The sequence below is a fragment of the Melopsittacus undulatus genome, chromosome 3, assembly GCF_012275295.1.
Source record: "Melopsittacus undulatus isolate bMelUnd1 chromosome 3, bMelUnd1.mat.Z, whole genome shotgun sequence".
Lineage (NCBI taxonomy): Eukaryota > Metazoa > Chordata > Aves > Psittaciformes > Psittaculidae > Melopsittacus > Melopsittacus undulatus.
Window position 1 is genome coordinate 93,859,110 of NC_047529.1, and position 21,616 is coordinate 93,880,725.

The 21,616-nt window shown below is 35.0% G+C and overlaps 1 protein-coding gene across 1 annotated transcript in view; it reads right to left on the reverse strand.

The window, feature by feature from the left end:
• Positions 1 to 992: 992 nt before the first annotated feature.
• The window catches only part of CEP170 (centrosomal protein 170), a 99,256-nt gene continuing 78,632 nt past the window's right edge, over positions 993 to 21,616 (reverse strand). Inside the window, exons 12-18 of the mRNA XM_034060651.1 lie at positions 17,858 to 18,092; positions 13,169 to 13,316; positions 11,594 to 11,761; positions 11,221 to 11,309; positions 5,831 to 5,924; positions 3,857 to 3,908; positions 993 to 3,342 (exon numbers count right to left, since the gene is read on the reverse strand). Of these exons, the coding sequence (XP_033916542.1) occupies positions 3,056 to 3,342; positions 3,857 to 3,908; positions 5,831 to 5,924; positions 11,221 to 11,309; positions 11,594 to 11,761; positions 13,169 to 13,316; positions 17,858 to 18,092 (1,073 nt within the window). The 3' untranslated portion in view covers positions 993 to 3,055. The remainder of the gene's footprint in view (positions 3,343 to 3,856; positions 3,909 to 5,830; positions 5,925 to 11,220; positions 11,310 to 11,593; positions 11,762 to 13,168; positions 13,317 to 17,857; positions 18,093 to 21,616) is intronic.

A 21,616-nucleotide genomic window follows, 5' to 3' on the forward strand; every position in this document is an offset into this window, starting at 1 on the left:
TTCAAAGTATAGTGGACCAGTGACAATACCGTGTAGGAAGAAATAACAAAATGTTCCACTACTGCTTACATAAATGAGGCTCTGGGCATGAGAATATTAACCCAGAAATGCACTCTTCTTAACTCTGTAAAGCTAGAGGATATTGGCAACACATGAGGAAATGATAGTAGCAAGGCAAGTTGGGGGCTATAAAAAGGACCTGAGCACCTGGAAAGCCCTTGTAACTTTTTCATCAGTCTTTCACTATCATAAACTGGCATCTCTGAACATCAGAGATGTTCTCCCGCCTCTCTACAGCGGAGTGCTGTGGAGTGTTACTGTGTGCCATCAGTGCAGCCTTAATGCCATCAGTCTGGGGATACGAAAGAAAATTACATTGTACAGAAGCAAGACAGTGTTGGCTGTTGCTAAGCCACAGCAAAGCTCAGCAACACTGAAATGAATGATCTGGGAAGGAATTTTTGGAGCTTTATATCAAACTGATAGTTTTGTTCTTGCACGAAGCTAGCTAGATAAGAGGAAATACAGCATCTTGTGGGAAAAGTATGTATGGAGTCAGAGGAGTCGAAGCTGAGACAGAAGAAAAATACACACCAGTCTGGAACCAAATTGGAATGTTCAAGTAAAGTTTTTCAATAGATGAAACAGAAGGAAGGCAGTCTGAAAGCCATATACTGCTGCAACTGGCAAGTGCAATAAAACTCACCTTCATTCTACGAAGGGAAGCAGTCAACTATCTGGTGACTGGCCTACTGGATTATTTTTGCCTCTAGCTTTGCAAACAAAATCAATTCAAGTGTGGAAATGAATCTGAGTACAGAAAAATGGGCCAATACTGTCAGCACTGAATAAATGACGCAGCAGCAGCAATAATGTATCTTCTTATGGAGAAAGGATGTTTATGAAAAATGCCATTTCTTATTTCAGCAAAGGTAACATAGACTGCAGCAAGAATGTGTAAACCTCCCAGCTCTTCATTACATATTCACACATTTGTTCCAGAAACACTTTATTTAAAAATGGAGTTGTAAATGCATATAACAAAATAACATACATAATAAATGTAACAAAAATAAATAAGGAGAACATGTTCATACAAAATAAGAACATAGTAATGCAAAATACTTATTACAGAACGTAAAGGTATAAACGCCTGAAAGAACACAAACAGAAACTTACATGAAGAGCCTGCACCTTTTACCCTTCCTAGTAATTTCTTACTTTCCATTCGAGCCTGCAGAAAAGTTATGTTCCCAAGCATTCAACAAAAGAAGGAATTATGGTGATGGTTTGGTTTCACCAAGTTTTCACCGCCTAGCTCTAGTTTCGATTTATTTTTGCCCTTCTGTACCTTCTAAAACTTCTCTTGTAGCCACTGTAAACTGGTGTAGTCCAGGCTCCCACAGTTAGCTGGAGTAGAGCATAGTCATACATGAAGGCTGTTTGCTTTTAATTTTTTTAAAGAAAATATGAAATCCATTATACAACAGATTAGTGGGGTTGTTTTTTACATCTCTACAAAAAAAGTTTTTGCATTTTCATTAACTGGTCCAACCTCACTGACTTCTGAAAGCCTGTACAATTTAAAAGTGTACAGAAAGTAGTTGGTTTTAAAACAAATGTCATCTAGGATTATTGCTGAAATATTAAAGACCATTTCATAAAAGCTGCAAAACTGTATCTTTAACCTTAATATATAGAGACTGATGCAAACATAGGAAAATTCCAGTCTATTAGTTACATTTAACAGAAATAACATTCCTCCAAATTACAGTGTTCTGGAAATACAAAGCAATTTACTTTTATTTTTTTATTATTATTTCCAAATGTTAAGTTACTGGGACAACTTATAAGGAAAATAGGCTTATATAGGAAACTTTAAACAGACTTGCTTTCCAGTGGTATAAGCGAAATGTCTATGTTAGCAGTCGTCTTCCAGAATCCTTTTAAATATGTAAGACAGAGACAGCTTTACTAGCAAGACTACAGGAAAATATACAGAAGCAAATAAAACCATTTACTTGGGAGTGAATCTATCGATGAAGCAAATGATGACACCTCTATTTCCAAGTCCCCTAAAGAAAATTTTACATCTCACAACTGTTCCGAGGAACAGTCACTTCTTCCGTAAGCAATGTTGCATTTGAATTGGTGAAAGCCCATTTGCCTCACTATGCTTTGAAATGCTCCATGTTTAAATTTATTTCCTAGATCCAACAAACATTTGGACAGAGATGAGATATGAAATACTTCTACTTTAATTAACATCAAAAAGTCATTTGAAGAAGATCAAAAAGTGCCAAATAGTCTTTGTAGAAAGTGGATTAAAACACTGCGATGATAATACAAGTACAGTATTATCCATTTCCTATGTACACCAAAACAGTTTGCCATTTACTGATATCGATATGTTCACCTCCCACTCCCAGCAATCTTAGTGCAAACATAATATGTGAACTTTGTAAACCCCCAAGAAAATTTATGCAGCAACAAGGTTATATAAATCACAGAACTGTTTGAGATTTTCAGTACATAAGAACGAATGCTTTCTAAAATCTGTCTTACCTTTTGCAGTAATGTGTCATTGTAGTCAAAGATAATGTTTCCCATATAAATCATCTAATTCAGAGTCAAATTTAACTGTTCAACAGTTCTGTACAAACTTTAGTGGAGGAAGTCCATTCATCAGAGCAGCTTGGCAAAGAGATTTGGGGTTTCAGTAACATTAAATGTTAGACTGCTTGCATGGCTTTTGAAAAGAAATAAATCTATTAAGGGAAAATTGCTGATATTAATAAACCTTTTGCAAAGCACACAACCACAAAGGGCAAACCTGCCACAATCTGCTTTCCTACACTGGTATCTATGCATATCATTATGATTGGAAAAGGATTTTTGTGACAATCAAAGCATCACAGTCAAAGAAAACTGGTTTAATAAAACAACTGCTTTTGACCAAGCTTTTTTCTTTTTTTTTTTTAATTATAAAACCAGTATATTTTTTTCTTTATTCCTAAACATTCCACATGAAAGGTTTTTTATCAACACTGAGATGTCACTCACGCAGGGTGGCATCTTCCTCTTCCCCATCTGGGTTAAATCTGTTGAAACGTATGCTGAAATCTGACTCGGATCCAGCATTCTCAAATTCTGCTGCACCAGGGTCAGCAGCGGGTTGAAGAGCCCGAGCTTCGGGCTGGCAGTTTGGCTGTACTTGAGGGCGGGTACTTTGAGAAATGGGACTGGACTTTGCCTTCGGCTGAGCTGGTAAGATGGGGCTGGTGAATCCCAAGTTGCTCAGAGCATCCAGGGTACCGTCAGGGTCGATCATAGAATTAATTGCTAAGCAATCAAGAAAAGATGAAGCTTTAGATGAAACGAAGCTACACAAACTAAACACTGCCTGATGTGCAGACAGGAAGGTGAGATGACAAACCATCTAAGATTAGCTTATAGGGACTGAAAGATGGGATTTTTTGTCATGTTTAAGGGGCTCTAACGTTATCATTATATATTATGTTTCATTCTACACCCCCACTCTTGAATACTTACCCATGAAAATATTTCTATTAAGACTGTTTCAAAAATAATTTTTTTTGAATTCTCTGGACTATTTAATTTTCATTTGAGCCTTTTCTCACCCACGTAAGATATCATACTCTCCCGTTTTAAAATAATTCAGTGATGTTTCTTTACCAAATGTGCCAGAAATTATATTAATGTATGCAACTGATATTGTTAATAAATTTTAATTAAAGGCAGTAACTTTTTTCATGACATACATACATATACATATATGTATGTATAAAAATTGAAGCAAGCAATCAAAAAAGAGGGAAGTGAAAAAGATTAGTACCTTGCAGCTGTTTCTCAACTCGTTTCAGTTCCTGTAAGATTGACGATATTTCCTAGGAAAGAAACAAACATGTTTCATTAAGGAAAAGGAGACTCAAACTACCTGTCAATAGTGAACAATCCCCCCCCCCCCAACCATTGCAATAGGCTATTTGGGTTGTCTCCCCTAGCACCAAGAACACTTTTGCAGATGGTGACCCAGCCATGTCCACTACAAGTCCTGGGTGGCAGTGCTTTAGACTGGACAGCCGCGGCCCACTCTGAAATTAAGAGCTCCTCTCTGCACTGAAAAAGTGTCAACCAAACCTCCCTCTGTTCTGTGCTCATTTGTCTGCATGCTTCATCTCAAGCACAGACTTAGACACTAGGGCTCTGTACAAATAGGGTAAAGTAGCAGCAAACCTTTAATGGAAAGTTACAGTACAAGCCCAGTATTAATAGAATAGGGTGACCCCGTTCATATGTGAGTCAGAACAGCAAGATGGCATCAGGATTTTGCTCTATGCCCACAAGACCCTGTACAGCACACCAATGTTGGGTCCTCTGCACTTGTCTGCCTTACAGATTTTTCTCCTCTGTGCTGCACTACTTGCTAACAGACATTGCCACAGCAATGCACTCAGAAACAACCATCACTAAGTGTGCCACATCTTAAATTATAAATATGTAAATCCTACAAATTAAGGACCCCTCACTAAGAACACTGTTAATCCAGGTGCTGAGGAGAGCTACCAGTGACCTTTAAAAGCTGAGAATTTTCAAAGGCACTTATTTAATCTATTTCAGAAACCCGTTCTATACTAAGTAATGTGATTTTTGTGGGTGGCAAACAGACTGATTACCTTAGATTTTACAAAGTCATTATCTTTAAGCAAATTCCACATCTGAGCTGGGCAAAGCAAACATCGGTTACAAATGTCCTTTATTAACTCTTAACAATATTCTGTGGTAAAAATAAGCACAGAACAATGAATTGCTCTGAAAACTGAGCAGAAACTTGAAAATCAGTGCATAGACAAAAAAATCCAAACACTAAGCCATACACTTTCAAACAATGAATTTAATTCCCTGAAAAAAAAGAAATCGCAAAATGCTGACCTTAGAAATAAATATACAACCAATCATTTTCTTTTGCAATGAGTGCCATAAAGCCCTATTCATGGAATTTAGAATACAAAACACTAAACTTCGATCTTATTCTGGAAATGGGTAAAAGAATTCTATTCGTAAAAGCAGAGGCTTCTGTAACTAGATAAATGAAACTTAAAAAAACAAAAAACCCCAAAACCAATCAGCCAGTGTATCTACTAAATACACTGAGTTACTAATGATTTCTCTTAAAAAAATACACCATTCTGCAGAAATTTTGGCCAAGTTTCTAATACTTCCCAGGAAAAATCAATTTGGATTAGTTTATTAGCTCATGATGAGCTCATAGAGAAGTGCTGGCCAGTCTGATGCCAGAGGAAATGTGTTCACGTTTTACTTCTGAGCAGTCCAGTACTAAGTATGTGAGAAGGAGTTTCCTCTCCAACCCATCCCTCAGAAAACTGCCTATGTTGATGTTCTTAACAGCACGATACTCCCTCCAGACGGGCTAATATAGCCAGACTCTCTGCCTGCTCCCACAGGCACAGATGTTTTTCAAACCCTATGCTCCGTGTTTAGAAGCAGAGGAGAAGTGTACTAGGAAACAACACATGTGCTCTGTTTCCTCACACTCTCACTCAGTCTGGTCACGAAATGGCTCTAATTATGCAGTGGGGGGAAGACATGAATCAGCTGCAGTTGTAGTTGGTATCCTATAGTTATCACTTCTGCACAAAGCAACATGATTATTTTTCTCTGAAGAGTGCTGTTATTGTAACGTGTCTACAGATTATTTTCTTTCACATAAAGCAAAATGCTATATGAATTGATATTTAGAAATTAGACAAGAGGCTCAATCAATCCCAGAAAAGGTAACTATTCATACCATGCTTGATGTTTTAACAATAGGAACTTCACTTTCAGCTCGCAACTTGTTTTCAATTTCTTCCCAATTTCTGTCTTTGTCCTTAAATAATATTCTAGAAGAAAAATTCAAGAACATGTTTTAAATAGACAAAAAAGAAATAACCTAAACTTGAAAGATTAGATAACATGATGCAACAAAGCAGCATAGGGAGCCCTGAATAAAAGTGAAATTGGAGATATTGAAAACTGACAGAATCCAACCACAAATTTTCAAGGAAGCATACATGGTTTCAGCAATACCATTATTCTTAACATTAAAATGTCACTTCTGTAGCTAAATACTTGCTTATGGTGGGAAAAAAACCCCAGTTTATTCTTCCCTCCAGCACTGAGATATTTTTCTAAAAATACGACTATTTTACAATAGGGAACTCCCTATTAACACTGTATTTTACAACAACTGCAAAACCTAAGAGAAAGGTTAACAGTGGCAGATAAATGCAACTCTTATATTTGTATTTTATACTGATTTAATTATGAATACTCTCATAACACAGTGTCATGGGATTGAGGCAAATGACCACTTCTGCAAGTGATTTTAGTGTTCATAGCACACAAAGAGTAAACATTACTACATACTGCTTCTTGGGGAAAGAGAAAATAAATTAAAAGCAATCAAAACTACAGCGAAGAAAACATGGAACACTTTATGGCCACAAGTAGCGTCACCGTCTTGTAACAAAATAGAACATCAGATGTCTGAGAATATTGCTTTTATGTTCGGAAGAAAGTGAAAAAGCTTGCAAAACCACACAGCTGCAAAGCTGGATATGAGAAAGTCCAAATACAATGGAAAATTTAGGACTTGTCTGACAGTGATGAGTTAAACCAAATAAATAAAAAAAGTACAGCCAATTAAATTTTTATAGGACCATGCACTAAAACCCCTAGAAATATCTGGGTATACGGAGTATACAGGTATACTTTCTGTACTTTAATAGCATTCATATCGCACTGTAAATCAGCAGGAACAGAAAATAAGGTTTTATTCAGCAGTAAACATCACTAGTAGAAAAACATGTTATTTTGACATTACATGTTTTTTTCATTTACCTCTTACCCATAATTATATTGAAATACTTCTGCCTTTATGGTGTGATTAGTGCCTTTGCTTGTGTATGTGGTGTTTTCAGTTTTACTCACTTTTAGAAATACTTTTCTCTTACAATTTGAAAGCTTATAATTTCATAGGTCAATTTATTTTTTTAAGAAAGAAAAAAGAAAGAAAAATGAAAGCAGTAGTTAGTAATTGTTTGGACTACCCTGGGGACAGGCCAATTTGGGTTTGTTTAAGGTTTTTTTCAGGAACTATTTCCTTCTTACAACATTTTTTTCAGTTCTTCGTTTAGTACATTTTAACCTCCTGGGGTTCTTTGTCTCCTTTTCTCTTCCTCCTTCTAACCAAACCATACCCTAAAAGAACATATTTATAAATGATTGCTGCCTTGTGCTGAACCTCTTCCTACTTTCTGGGGCAAATCTACCTGAACTCCTTATTTTCTTGAGCTCAGTCCCCATTTTAATTACACTGAAGTTTGCTGGATGCACAGCAAACTGCAGAGACTGACAATTAGTATCTACACTGACCTGAATGCTTTGCTTAGATTCTGCCTGACTGAAGAGGTACTTGACTGTTACAAACAAGCCAGTAACACTACATTCACATTGTAGAGCACTGAAGACCATGTAGGTCTTCTTACTGCAAACCCTACTTACCTCTTCCCTCCATAATCTCTGAAAATTCCTGCAAACCCATTATAACATATAAAAGACAGAAAATTAATCAAATTGCATATTGGCTTCCTGGGAACCCACAACAATATTCAGCCAGCAAATAACAGGTTATACGAACATGGCGAGATGCAGAATTTTTAAATACAATGCAGTTTTGTGTGCACCAGCAGATAGGAATGTAACTGACTATACAAAGTAATGAATAAAAATACATAATAAAAAAAGCAATTCAGTACTACCCAAACTACGACCTTACCCTCAGGAAAATTACAAATATACAAAGGATTTGGTGAAAGGAAAGAACTAGATACTTGAATCTGTTTAATCTTATGTATGTACTTAAGGATAAAAATCCAGTTTTGTTAGCACTGGGAGAATACAGTGCTGAGGAATACAGTGCCAAAAGCTTTTCTCAATCCTATTTCTTAATATAAGGTAGGAATGATTACAGAACTTGGTGGAACTTGGAACATTATCTGTAAATTATAAAACAGAAATGGTAGTGGAAAGAAACTAGTCAAGAAAAAAAGACATATATTTCCTTTTGCCCATCCTAATTTGCTTTCCTGATTGATTTTGGCTCATTTTAATTTCTGACAGATCTGCTTCTCAAGAATGACTAAAAATATTGATGTTCTTAATACTTCAGCCAAAGAGAAACCAGTCTTTTTGTAAAGCTAGCTATTGCAACTATAATATTACAGAAAGAAGAGTTCTCACGTTCAGAGGAAGCACATCTTTCTCCATATGGACCCAGATAGGAAGGCTGAAATTTTTTAACATGTATGATGCAATACGCGGGGAGCGCAACTGCCCTGTACTGTCCCTGCTCTGGGGAATGACTTATGTTGGTGAGCAATGTTATTTGAGGGAGGATTTTTAAAACACAGTCAGGCTTACCAACTCACTCTTATTGATGCCTCTAAAAGTTTCTTCCGTCCCTTCAGATTTAAGTACTCTGAAAAAACATACAGAACTGCTAGCTTGACAAACCCCAACAGATTCTCACTGTATCTGTCCTGTGCGGAAATTTTAACTGGTTTAACTGCAATAAAAGGGACTGAAGCACTGTCAACAGTTCAACACTGACTGAACTCATGTGCATGAAAACAAAGCTAAGGTAAAAATGTTTTTTTTTTTTACGTCACCTTAACTGCTTTATACCCTTTCTAAAAAAAAGAAATCCTAAAACTACTGTTATTTTTTCTGATTCAAAACACTAATGACATTAAGAATAACATCACATTATTCAAATCCATTCTGAATAGCAGGAAAAGGAAGTTTTGATCACAGCTCTGGGGAATGCATTAAATAATTGCTTAATGAAAGCTTCTCCACTATATTTTGATACAAATAAGCAATGCCCCTTTCTTTAAATCTATATAAAATGTTTATAGGTATGCTTACATTTTTAATATCATATATCACATAATTATTACATTCATTACAATGTAGCTGACTTACCTTTTAAGCTCAGAGAATCAATCAAAAACATGCAAGACTTGATTTTACAGTTATAAGCTTTTCTCAGAATGAACTCACATACATCGGTTTGTTTTAAACCACTATACTGCACTCAAGCTTTTTGCATTAAGTAAACTTGAGCTGTGCTAGCAACATATCTGCAGGTCAGAAACTGCCAACTGTCAAGAAAAATGAGAACAACTAAAAAAGAGTATCTACTATCTACTGCTTCTGAGGCATTTTAAGATACCTATCATCCTGGACGCCTACGACAAATAAGTCAGTCAATAAGCAAGTTTCTTGTTCCAATGATGCAGCTTTAAAAGGAAAAAAAAATACATTGGTAAGCAGAATTCCTTATGGATGTCACTGTATTTTCCCAAAGAATTATGCTCAAAACAAAACTTAATGTAGTATTTAATTTCTATTTCTAAATTTCAAATGCCTTTTAGAATGACTTTCAAAAAATGGTCATGCTTAAGTACCTCACCACGTGTATTTATTTGTTCGGGTTTTGAGATCAACTATTAAAGTAAATGATAGCATGTACTTAGAGGTTGATTAGACTTGAACAAGGTATTAACTTCTGCATAATTTGTGATAAATTCTGCATAACGAAGTTGAACTCTGTTAATCTGGCATAGCTTTTGAAAGTAACAGTATTGTACACCTGAATTTCACAAACTCATTTGTATCTGAAATTTACATAGCAAGAGACATTCATGTTTAAGGATATTTAAATAAATAGTATGACTCATAAAAGAATGTATCTGGGGAAGCCAAAGAGGGAAAGGCAGCAAAGGGTGTATTATCCAGTATTATAATCCTGCAGCCCAAAATGTTGACTTGGAAAAAGAGAAGTGAGATGAATGTCAGTCCCTGACTGTGTTCCAAGATAGCAGAAAAAAGGTACTCACAAGTGTTACATGTAACCACCAGTGTAAAACAAACAACAAAACCCACACAAAACCACTTAGAACAGAAAAAGTAGGAATGGGCTCCAGGTTTTAAATACTTGATTCTTCACTCAGTGATACTTTTCTTACTAGAAACAGCAGGACTAGAAGTGGCAGATAACCTACAGTTTGTACTGATTCATACAGACCATTTTTTACTTCTTGATTTCTATGGACAAGTCTTTTTTGATACTCCCATCAGAATACAATCTTCAGATATGACAGTATTTTGCTGCTTTTGCTAGTGACATCACCCTTTGCTGAAATAAATCTGTGATTTGGTGATTAATCTGTCACCCATCTAACCTGACACTTCCTAGGTAAATTGACAATTACAGACGTAATGTTTCCTCACATTCAGAAAATGATATGTCAAGTTCAGCCCTATGACTTTCTTATTTTTTAATGCATCCGATTTTGAAATTATCAAGTGCACAAAGACATGGAAAAGGACATGTGAATAATAAACCCCTGAACTTTGTATTTAGAATTTTCATTTATTATTGTCAACCAAAATGGTCACCAAATGGTTACACTCACTCAAGTTAAATGGAACTGTTGGTATAACAACTTGATATCATTTTTGACATGTCTATACTCTGATAGCTACTATGACATTTTATGCAGGAATCTAACTACCTAAGCAGGAATTTTCAATTAAAAATAACAGATTGTTACACCTGTTGTTTTAGATTTGGAACTCAATAGTTACCACAGTTTCCTGTGTGAGTTCTTTTTCAGAAGGATTTACTGAAACTGCTCTCCCTATACCAGTTTTTCTTATTTCAAACAGAAAATCCCTACAATTTGGCAGCGTACAGGGCCAGTTTTACAGTTCAGCAACATTTTAACCTTATCTTTTAAGAAAGCGAGTTTTATAAGACTTGCATAGAGGTTGTGTAAATTTTCCTCAGTATTTGCATATGTTGGAACTACTCTTCTGTTGGAAGTATGATGGATATTGCTCAGTCCATGTAAACTTGGCTGATATTTATCTTTATATAATGTGAAAAAGACTAAAGCAATAATTATTCTTCCCAAATCTTTCTTTATTCTAAAAAAGCCATATGTAACATTGCTTTTTTTAAACCACAAGTTGCTACTAAATAGTATCTGTATTATACATATCTCTTCTACTAGTAGGACTGTTGGTGAGAACAGACATTTTCAGTAATAACAATTTTTACAAACCCACCTGATTTTGCCAGCTGTTTTGTCTATAGATTGTCTTATCTTGCGAGAAAATTGGAAGACTGAGGACAAGAGCAAGCTGTCCCCCATAACCTGCAATAAGTTTTTAATAAAAAAGTATACTGTTAATTTAATAAGAATACAAACAATTCCATAAATGTTGAAATATTTTTAACTTAAAAAAATACTTGTTTCCTAATTAATATCATATATAAAACAATTATATTTCAACATTTTGCCAATTAAATAATACACAAATATTTTTTTCTGCCTGCTATAGGTAGGAAAGAAAGGATATTGTCTAGAATATTAAGTGGGAAGGGAATTGTAAAAGCCTGAAATAGACACATTAACAGAGAATCCAATTGTGCACTCACTTCATCTCTGCTCCAAGTCCTTCTCCGGGTAATTTTGGGGGGATCAAGGGTGTCTGTTATCTGAGGTCTAGCATCATTAGGCCGACCATTCCCCTCTGGTGGTTTGGAATGCACTAATGGAGGGATTTTTCTAAAATTGAGACTTTCATCAAATACTCGGTCAACCAACTGGGGGGTAAAAGAAAAATGCCATTTATGAAAACTACTGATACATGCAAAACTCAAATTAATATTCTTTTCTTTCTGAAATGGTTTATAGGAAGCCCATCAAATAAAAATCATTCTCTTGTCTTGTACAGCATAAAATGATTCATCTCTTATGTAACAATACCTTGCAAAAATGACCTATTTTTTTCCCCCAGTTACAAGCCACAGAAAGTTTGCTTATGGTCAGGTAACATAACAGTTACCTATAAACTGGCACTGAATAATTTATTCCTTTGATTAATGGAATATATTTGCAGAATTAAGTACAGTGCTATCAAATTTCAGGGTTTTTTTTCCCAGTTTAGTGATAGTGCTACAGAAACACCCATACCTACTTAAAGGAGATACTGCCACCTGCAGTATGTACATACTGCACAATACTTCTTAAAGAAGAAGATAATTATCTAGTAACATAAAAATCAGAGTGATCTAACCTGATCTAAGAAATTAGGCACTTCCTTGAAACTTAGCCTTAAGTCCATGAGAATCTCTGTGAGTGCAGTTATAATTTGAGTTCTTAACTCACATGTTTCTTATCACTGTTTATATCTTTTTTTCCACAGAAAAAGACAGTATCATACTATCCACAGTAAATTAATATATTAACCAAACTTTATGCACACAAAAATGAATAAACACATTTTGAAAGGAATACTATGAAGAAAAAAATGCAGTAAACATTTGTAACATATAAGGGTGAATTATAATATGGTAGAAAGTGATGAATTAAATTCAGCTTAGCGTATTTACCAGCATTAGACCTGTGATGATAACTAGAACAAGTTAGTCAATATATTCGTAGAGCAGCACACCAGGATAGTCAAAGAAAATAAGAATTATTAGAGCACAAGACAAACTTATTTTAAGGCAGTTTTTGACAATGTTATTAAGAAAGAAAATCTGAAGTGATTGTTAAGTGATGGTACCTAAGTATTTCAGTGTTCAGAAGAAGAAACTTTTGTCACCTGTGAAAAAAGGGACTTTTTTGTTTTTAATAGCTATGCAAAGTATTAAATGCATACACGTATACATATTTGTACATAAGCACTTGTATCTTCAAATGCACTTAGATACTATCCAATGGTATCTAAGGCTACAGACAAGCAAGAAACAAATAACTATCTTGTCCTATGTTTCGTGGAAAAAAAGAGACAGACAGATTGTATGCAGTCTACTGACAGGCTGTGTTCATAGAATAACTTCTAGGTTGTTTCTTGGAATGTAAAGGAACTTTAAAGCAAAAAACAATGTAGAGATCATGCATACGGGTTGAGTGGAAATAACTAAAAAAGGCTATGCAAAATGCTAAAAGCAAAAGAAATAAAGAAAAGGAAGAACCTTATGCATTTCTCCATGAAGATCTCCTACCTCTTCTCTAGTGTCTATGGCAGAGCCAGGGGTGGTGGCAGCAGTGCTTACTGTGGTACTGGGGGCAGTGCCTGATGAAGTCACTGAATCTATCTCTCCTGCTACATCGTTGATTTCCCGTGCGATGAGAGCCAGATCTTGACTGATCCTAGTAATAAAGAGAGTGTTACATACTTCCCTACAAACACTTCTGGACCAGCAGAGCCCAACCTGCAACCTTTGAGCTTTTAAGTTCTTGTTCTTGACAAGTGTGCTATGAAAATATGTATACCCTTCTAAACTGAAAGTTTACTGGTAGGACTATAAAAGCAATTTTTAAAATGAAGTTTTTTAATAACATGTCTTTCTATACGAAGAAGGTAAAAGGCAATCTCAAAAGATACAAGTGCATTCCCAGGTGGAGTAGTGTGTACCATGCTCTAAATCTGACACATGGAATGCACTGCAAATATGCTGAAAATACTGCACAGACGATCTGTGTACATGCAGTAAATCTGAAATATCCACAACACATTTAATTTATATCTCAGTTTATGCACTTACAAAAAACTTCCTGAGGACCTTTGATTATCTAGCAGCCCTGCAGCTCGCTCAGATCAAGCTGTTTACATGTTTGAAACTCCAGAGCAGTACCCTAGAGCTTCAACTTTAGTCAATCAAGCTTTGTAGCTGGAAAAACAGTGTGTCTATGAAACCCCTGGATATGCTAGTACTATACAATTACATGTGAATTGTCGAGTAATGATTTCTTTACTTCTGATCTACCACATCAAAAAATTGCTCTGCTCTGTATTCTGCTCAGCACAGGGAGGAAGCTTGCCTAGCTCTGTTTGTGCTACTCCTTCCCAGGACAGCCCAAAAAAAGGAGGGGAAAAATCCCTCACTACAAAGCTAAAAGCCCCCTACCAAATATGGCACCCTGAATCTCCACCTTGGATCAAACAGTTCAGAAGACCTAAGAATTCAGAGCAGCCCACAAAGTGATCCCCTTTCACACTTCTGAGATTACTGAAGGCACAGAAGTCCACGATGCTAATTTTGCACCACCAAGGACTCTGTGAACAAAACCACCCACCACTTAAGTGAAAGGAGCTGCACAGCCATGTGACAGTGATGCACACTGTGCTGGCCAGTGCTTGTTGAAGGTGAGCTTCTTTCTGCTCTCTATTTTCACTTTGTCTTCAAGTCAAAAAGAATAGACATCACTGACCTAAGCATAGTTTAAGACAGAGTGAGCAGAATTTAAACCAGAAAGGAAAACATGATTTCCAGTCAAATTTGAACACTCTGGCTAACCATCAGCAACCGCAATAATGTGCAACCTTGTGCAGCTCAGATATTCTTCTGCAGCCTTATCCCAGTTATATGTGTATGTGGCAAGTACCACTCCACACTGTATTTCTGAATTCAAACTATCAAAGACTAGAACACAAAAGCAGAAACCAAGTCAACTGCTCATTTTAATAAATTATGGGAAGTGCCTATTATTACTACATCTTTTGGTTCAATTTTAATCTATATTTCATGTTCTTATATATACATACTATTAATACTCCAAGGTTTGAGCTAATATTCTAAGTAATAGAAATACCAGAGCACCTACTTCCTTTTTTTCACACAATCATATAACTTTTTAACTTTAACACACAAGTTGCTAATAATCACATTTGATTTCTGTGACAAATTTTGGTATTTAATGAATAGTTGTTAAGAAAATAAAATCCAGGATCAATTATCAGTATATCCTCCAGAAAACAAATGTTATTAAACACAATGAGAAGTACTATCAATCAAGTAAGACTTAACTCTCCACAAAAATTAGCAATGCTTCAGCATGACACAGCCACTTTAACAGAGTTCTTACCAAGCAAACAAAATTACATAAAAAGTCATATGTCTACATAAAAATGAATTTAAATTAATCTTGAAAATATCATAATAAATAACTCTAATATGGATGGCAAAGAACATGTTAGACCAACATCATAGTCAAATACTATGGACAAAATACAGAATTAGTTTCAACTTGATAGTAAGCTATAGTCAGTACTCAGTGTTTCTGTACAGAAACTATAGAGTACTAAACAAAAAGCACTATGTAAAAGAAAATTAAAAACCATCTAAGAGTTGGGCCTGACTTTTCATAAATGAAATTTTCAAGTAATTCTACATTAACTTTTAGAAACAGAAAGTATTGCTTAAAGAATATGTTTTGTATAATAAGGAACATGAGACTTAGGCTTTAGGTAACACATTATTTACTCGCTTGCAACAGTAGGTTCCCTTGTAGATTTCTAGTGGCTCCTGCATCAGACCTAGCAATCATACAAGGCAAATTAATGCAGGGAAACAAAACTAAAATAAGACTCGAATTCCCTAAGCCCCCCTACCCTGCTCCAGGAAACAGAGTTTCAATACAGTTTTTACCTATATTGAAAGAACATTCATTATAAAAACACAATGAAATAGGAATACTTTTAAGGTACCCATAAATGTTCTGAACTGCTGGATTACCCAAACCGTTCTTATGCTTACTTCACTATGTCACACTTCCTACATTAAGTCAGTTTATTTTGTAATGATACTTTAAAATCCTTAAATAAAACATATGTGAAGTTCCTGTTATTCTGAGGGTGTATCCTTCAGGCCAAAGTAGTTTTAAATAAAATTTAGTTATTCCATTAAGCTTTTTACAAACATCACTTTCCAATTTTCAATTTTATTAACATCTGTAAATTGTAGACTCCATGAAAAGAGCAAACTGGGTCAATCTTGGAAGACCAGTTAAAATGCAATATGATGGCACATGGATGCAATGAAATATTTCTCATATGGTCTCTACACTACTTTCTGTTCCACATTTGTTTTATGAAATTATCTTTACACCTGCCTAATCTAATCAGTTATTCAACATCAACAAAATAGATCCTCAGTTTTAATGTGGATGTACAACTGTCTATTACTTTTTTAAAAACTCTAAACAGAGTTGAAGGGACTCTGATCATGGAGGCTGGACTAAGGGCTAGGAAGTTAAAAAAAACAACCCTACAGGGTAGACAATAATAGAGGGTAAATTATAGTTAGCAAGGCAAAGGGAACAGGGGCAAAAATATCTTAAAAAGGGCAAAAGTTGAACTTAAAAGCCAGAAGAGCAATATTTTGCATCAGTACAAAGAGATACAGATGTACAGAAAGCATCAAGTAGTGACCTAGAGCAGGGGAGCTCAGCAGAGGCTAACCAAGGAAACTGGCATTTTAAACAGTGACAATAGATGTCAGTAGCCTGGCATTTCACAACAGCTGAGTGCTAGCTTTCTTAACCAAAAACACGCTCGTTTAATGCAGTTTGTGTAAAATTTCTATACATAACAATTTGAGCCTCTACTCCAATGGAAGAAGAGGAAAAAGGCAGGGTAAGTACATGACCTTTAAAACAAATTTAAAACAAGTGCCTAAATGAATAAAACAGTATGAAGTGCAAGGGGAAAAAAAGCCAAGCACACCTGATCATCAACTAAGTTGAAACTGGATAGTCAATTACTTCCAGCATCAATCTCTCCTAGATGAGCAAAATGTACCAAGAAGTTTCACTTAAGTAGAAGTTCAACAGCAATTTTTATAAGGGCAAAATAATATGCTATGGGTATAAATTTTTTCCCATCAGATACACGCATTCCTCCCCAGATTCATCTCTAACTCTAGATATGTTTTAGAAAGATGCTTTGAAGATGTTTATTTCATGATTTATCAAGGTGCTATCAGATTCCCTTAAGTATTTTCCTTTTGCACAGACAATACTAGAAAAACAAATGTTGAAAAACAGTAACAAGAGGAAACAAAAAATAACCAATCACACTAAGCAAAATGCAATGCTTCACACCTGTGACACCACAGTATTAATTTAAAAAGGAAAATACTTTCCTTGTTTAGGCTTCCAAATTGAGTTCTGTTAAAAACTTCAGAACCTGGACACTGGCACCTAAGTTTTGGATAACGTTTATATATTTACATAATTTTATTTATCTAGTGCAAGCTATTGGAAGCTTCCACTGCCTGGGTATTGCATGACATAGGAGTAATGGATTACCAGAAAGTTGAATGTTTCTTTGGTTCACCTGAAGCAGAGTACTATTAGCAATAATGGAAGAATTGCTATACTAATCTCAGGGGCTTGCAATAAAAGAAATTACTTTTTGATGAGTATGCATGATTTAAATCTGCAAATACCTATCATGAAATAATGTCTAGATAAAAAAATTAGAATGAGAACGTGGTGTCTCACACTGCCAAAATCACTTTCTCCTCTCCGTCACATATATATTGATCTGAAATCTTACCTCAGTATGAATGTAACGGTAGTACAAAATCAGATATACTTCAACCTCAGGAAATACACTATTACCCCATATGACTTCTGCAAGTCCCACTAATGCAATCAGAAGTTCATTTCTGGGATCTGGCTATCATAAGTCAGAAATGACTATCATTTTCCATTAGAAAGAATGCGTTGGTAACATGAGTGCTTCTGTTTGCCAGCCTCATGAGAACTTTAAATTACCCAGTCACTTAGAGAATAAGAACAGTGAATGGTACAGAAAATCCACTAGCCCTCTTTCTCTTCTATATGTACCTGTATAACTAGCTGGGTACAAATCTTTGTCATTTTAGAGGCACTGCTTTAAAACTAACCTTGCTATTTCTTCTCGGTGGGCAGTCCAGTCACGAATATAGTCTTCCTGCTCCTTTATTCTGTGCTTGAATGTATTGCTACTTTGAGCTGCTGTCCCAGTGCTCTGCAGTCGTGTGGTTTTCAGGGCTGGAGAGGTACGCAGACGGGTATGTTTAGGAGAATTACGGTTTGATCCGAATTCATCTTCTGAGGTGGAAGCATAATCTGTAGGAAAGCGCCTCCATCTTGCACTTACTAAATTAGTTTAATTGTTAAAAAAGAATTATTATTGCAACTTTAATAAGAAAAAACAGTATTATTTTAGTAACATCACAGAAGTACACAATTATTCATTACCAATCCCCAGATACCTCACAAAAGGTTTATTTACTACATCTTAAAAAGAAAGCTACAAAATTTGTGTTAAATAATAAGTATTAATAGAAACATAAAACGGATGCTCTTTGTATAATGACGAGTGAAATAAGATATAAAAGGCAGTAACTGCATATGAGGTCAAGCAAACTGCATTACAAAACAAGGGCCCAATTCATTAACATTTAAGTATATAGTCAGATTGCACTTTTTCTGCAGATTTTTTCCCAAGTTTCATTCATGGTTTACATGATACACAAAAATGAAGAGATATGAAGGAAGGATGGAGCTGGCACCAAGCCTGGAATGAATGCTTGCTTAAGGAAAGCATATATATCCTAGATGATGCATTATGTATTTAGTACAGAAAAAAAAATGTTTAAATTAAGTGTTATAAAAATCAACAACACATCTATAAAAACAGCAGCCTCAGAGAAAAACCCATACATTCTCACATGTAGCACATAAAGCACATACAGCCATGTTGCCTGAAGACAGCCTGAAGTGTAAGAGGACTGGAACTAAGTAGGAGGCTATTGTCCCCCTGTGAAGTATTAAAGTGTAGAAAATGAATTTCAGATATTCTGTTCTCAAACATTCCCAGCAGGAAGAGATAGAACTAAGTGTAAAGGAATTCTCATCATGACAACCTGCTAAATTCTTGCAGGGGACTTGTCCCCACGCTCACTGACATTCACAAGGCTCTATAATTACTGTAGAAATTTTAAAAAGTATGTGATCATCTTCTGGTAATTTAAGAGGAATAGATTCAAGTCATGTATATTTGGCTTAGTATAAGAAAAATGTAAGAAATAATAATAATGATTTCTCCTGAAACATTTTAAAACACATTATAAATGAGGTATACATCAATATGAATTTATGTAACAAATAGTGAAAGTAATTTTTGGTTGAGAAAAGATTTGTGCAATGCTCTCAAAAATTAAAATATGTAGAAAAATTAGCTTGGTGTATAAGCTTACATCCCTTCCACCATATAAATAATGTATTTTTTTATCACTGAAAACAGAAATACATTGCTGTAATTTTCTTCATGTTTAAATGTGGACTTCAAATCAACTCCAAATCTACTAATTTTTTCAATAACTTTATTGAGCAAAATCAAAATGTCTCTCCAGTCACTTACTCTTCTCTTTTTAGAGGTTTCAAACTTGTTTTGATCTTAGGGAAGTAGAACATAAGCAGAAAAAGCACATTTCCCCACCAATGGCATGCAAGCAATGTGTGACTGAAATCCAAAGAGTTTATGAGTTGGGCCCATATTTTATCACCATTTTTTTGTTTAAATTCTTTGTCCCAGTTCAAATTATATGCATCAAAATAAATATAAAACTTATCTTAAACCTCTTAAGTGAGCTAGTCCAGCAACTCAGCACTGTACAATGAGCATATGTCATCATATATTTAAAAACTAAAAACTGAATGAGAAGTGAAATATCAGAAACAGATTTGATTTCTAGTACTCTACCACTGTAAGTTTCAACATCAGGATCTGGGTCTGGGAGAAGCTTGGATTTCTCTGTGTACAAAATAGCGTTTTATCATGTTAATTTGTATTAAAACATTCAGATTAGAAGCATTTGCTTAAAAAAAAATATATTGATGAGATTAATCTTAGATCCTCTTTTCCACCCACGTTTTAGGAAAAGATTCTGAAATTATATTCAATCAATCCAAATTTTATGAAAGTGTAAACATTTCAGAGACACTAACTGAAGTAACATCAATAACTGTCTACATACTATCACAAAAACCATCTACATTTTTTAAGGTCATTAGATTTTAAGGCCTTAAAATGTTGTTTCTCATTAATATATGGAAAAAGTTATTGCAAGCTTAACAGTAAAAATCTCAAAGTTGTACAAATCACAACGAGCAATATCCAAGCATGTTTCCCATTATGCTAGCAATATATTTGCACATATATGCTTTTAATACTATTTCTAAATTAAGCAGCCCCAATATGTCATTGTAGTTTATGCAGATTTCTGAAAGCTATCATGCAAGTTATTTTAGACAGCAAAGACTGCGAATATCAGTACAAATAATTAAAAATCCCTCCAAAACTCTGGCTAAAGTAATCAACAGACCAACCTGATTTGGGGACTACTCTAGAAGTATAATGTGCTGACAGCACCTTAAGCTGGCAATTTTGATAATTTGGACACCGTAATCAGGTCACTTAAGACAGACTTCATTAAGCATCTCTCTTGTAATACACTCTCACTGATGCCTTCTCAAGATTCACACTTTTCAAAGATCCTGGAATAAGGATTCTTTTCTCTCCACGTTCAATTTTTTTTTTCCTTTTTCTTTTTTTTTCCTCCCCCAACAGCTTTGATCAACTTATCTGCTAGTTATTTGCAATGACATTTAGGTCAGCAAGCCAGCAAAGCTGCTGAACACAACTAGTTGTTCAAGGTCCCTTTACTCTGACTCACTGCTTAATTTCACAGTTGCACTTTTGCACTAAGTCAGATCCTGTTTTAATTTACCAGTAAATAGCCCCTTCTGTAACATTAACTTCAACTTTCCTCTGCAATTGTGAAAAAAGGTCTTTGGTATTCTCTGTTTTTATTCATCACACTCTACTATTTGATGATTCAGCCTTGATTAAATCTTTCATTGCCTGTGGTAAAAAAATCCTAATTCTGCTTCACATGTCTTCACAGTGTTGTCAGTTACCAAGCCTCCTACCACAGAAACACTCTGGTAATTACTTTAATGCTGGTAATTCTCATCCAAAACGTTCCATTTATCTGCTTGCCCTCTCATTTAAAAGGATGCCTTTTTTGCCCCTGTTTTACAGGGATGTATGTCTGAACATTTAAAAAGACTTGGGAAACGTGGAAATAATTTTGTCTTTGATAGACTGGATTGAAGAAGCAGGATTCTCCTGCCAATGGTTAGTGATCTACAATATGGTAACATTAACTGATCTCTGTGGAGAAGACAACAGTAACAAGTTTTCTGGTAAAAGATAAGCAAAAAAATCAAACCAAGCCAACAAACTCTGTCTTGGTAATGATCATGCATTTTCCAGTCTTTCTAGGTCCAAGGAGAGAGGAAAGTGCATCACCGTTATGCCTTGATTAAATGTGTCTGAAGTAAAACACATTCAAACAGTTGAGACACTTGCATCAGGTACTTCATTAGTAATTTCCTAAAGTGCTAAAATTAAGTGAATTGTTGACATTTCTAGAAACAAAATTAAATTAACGAATTATATGCTTTGGATTGAAAAGCTTCTGCTAACATTCTATTTTTATATATTGCACAAAATTAACACATTCGATGAAAAGATATTTTAAATATTTTTATGCAAGGATAAAATAAATAATATTATTAATAGCTTGATGTGTTGGGTAGTTATTATCATAATT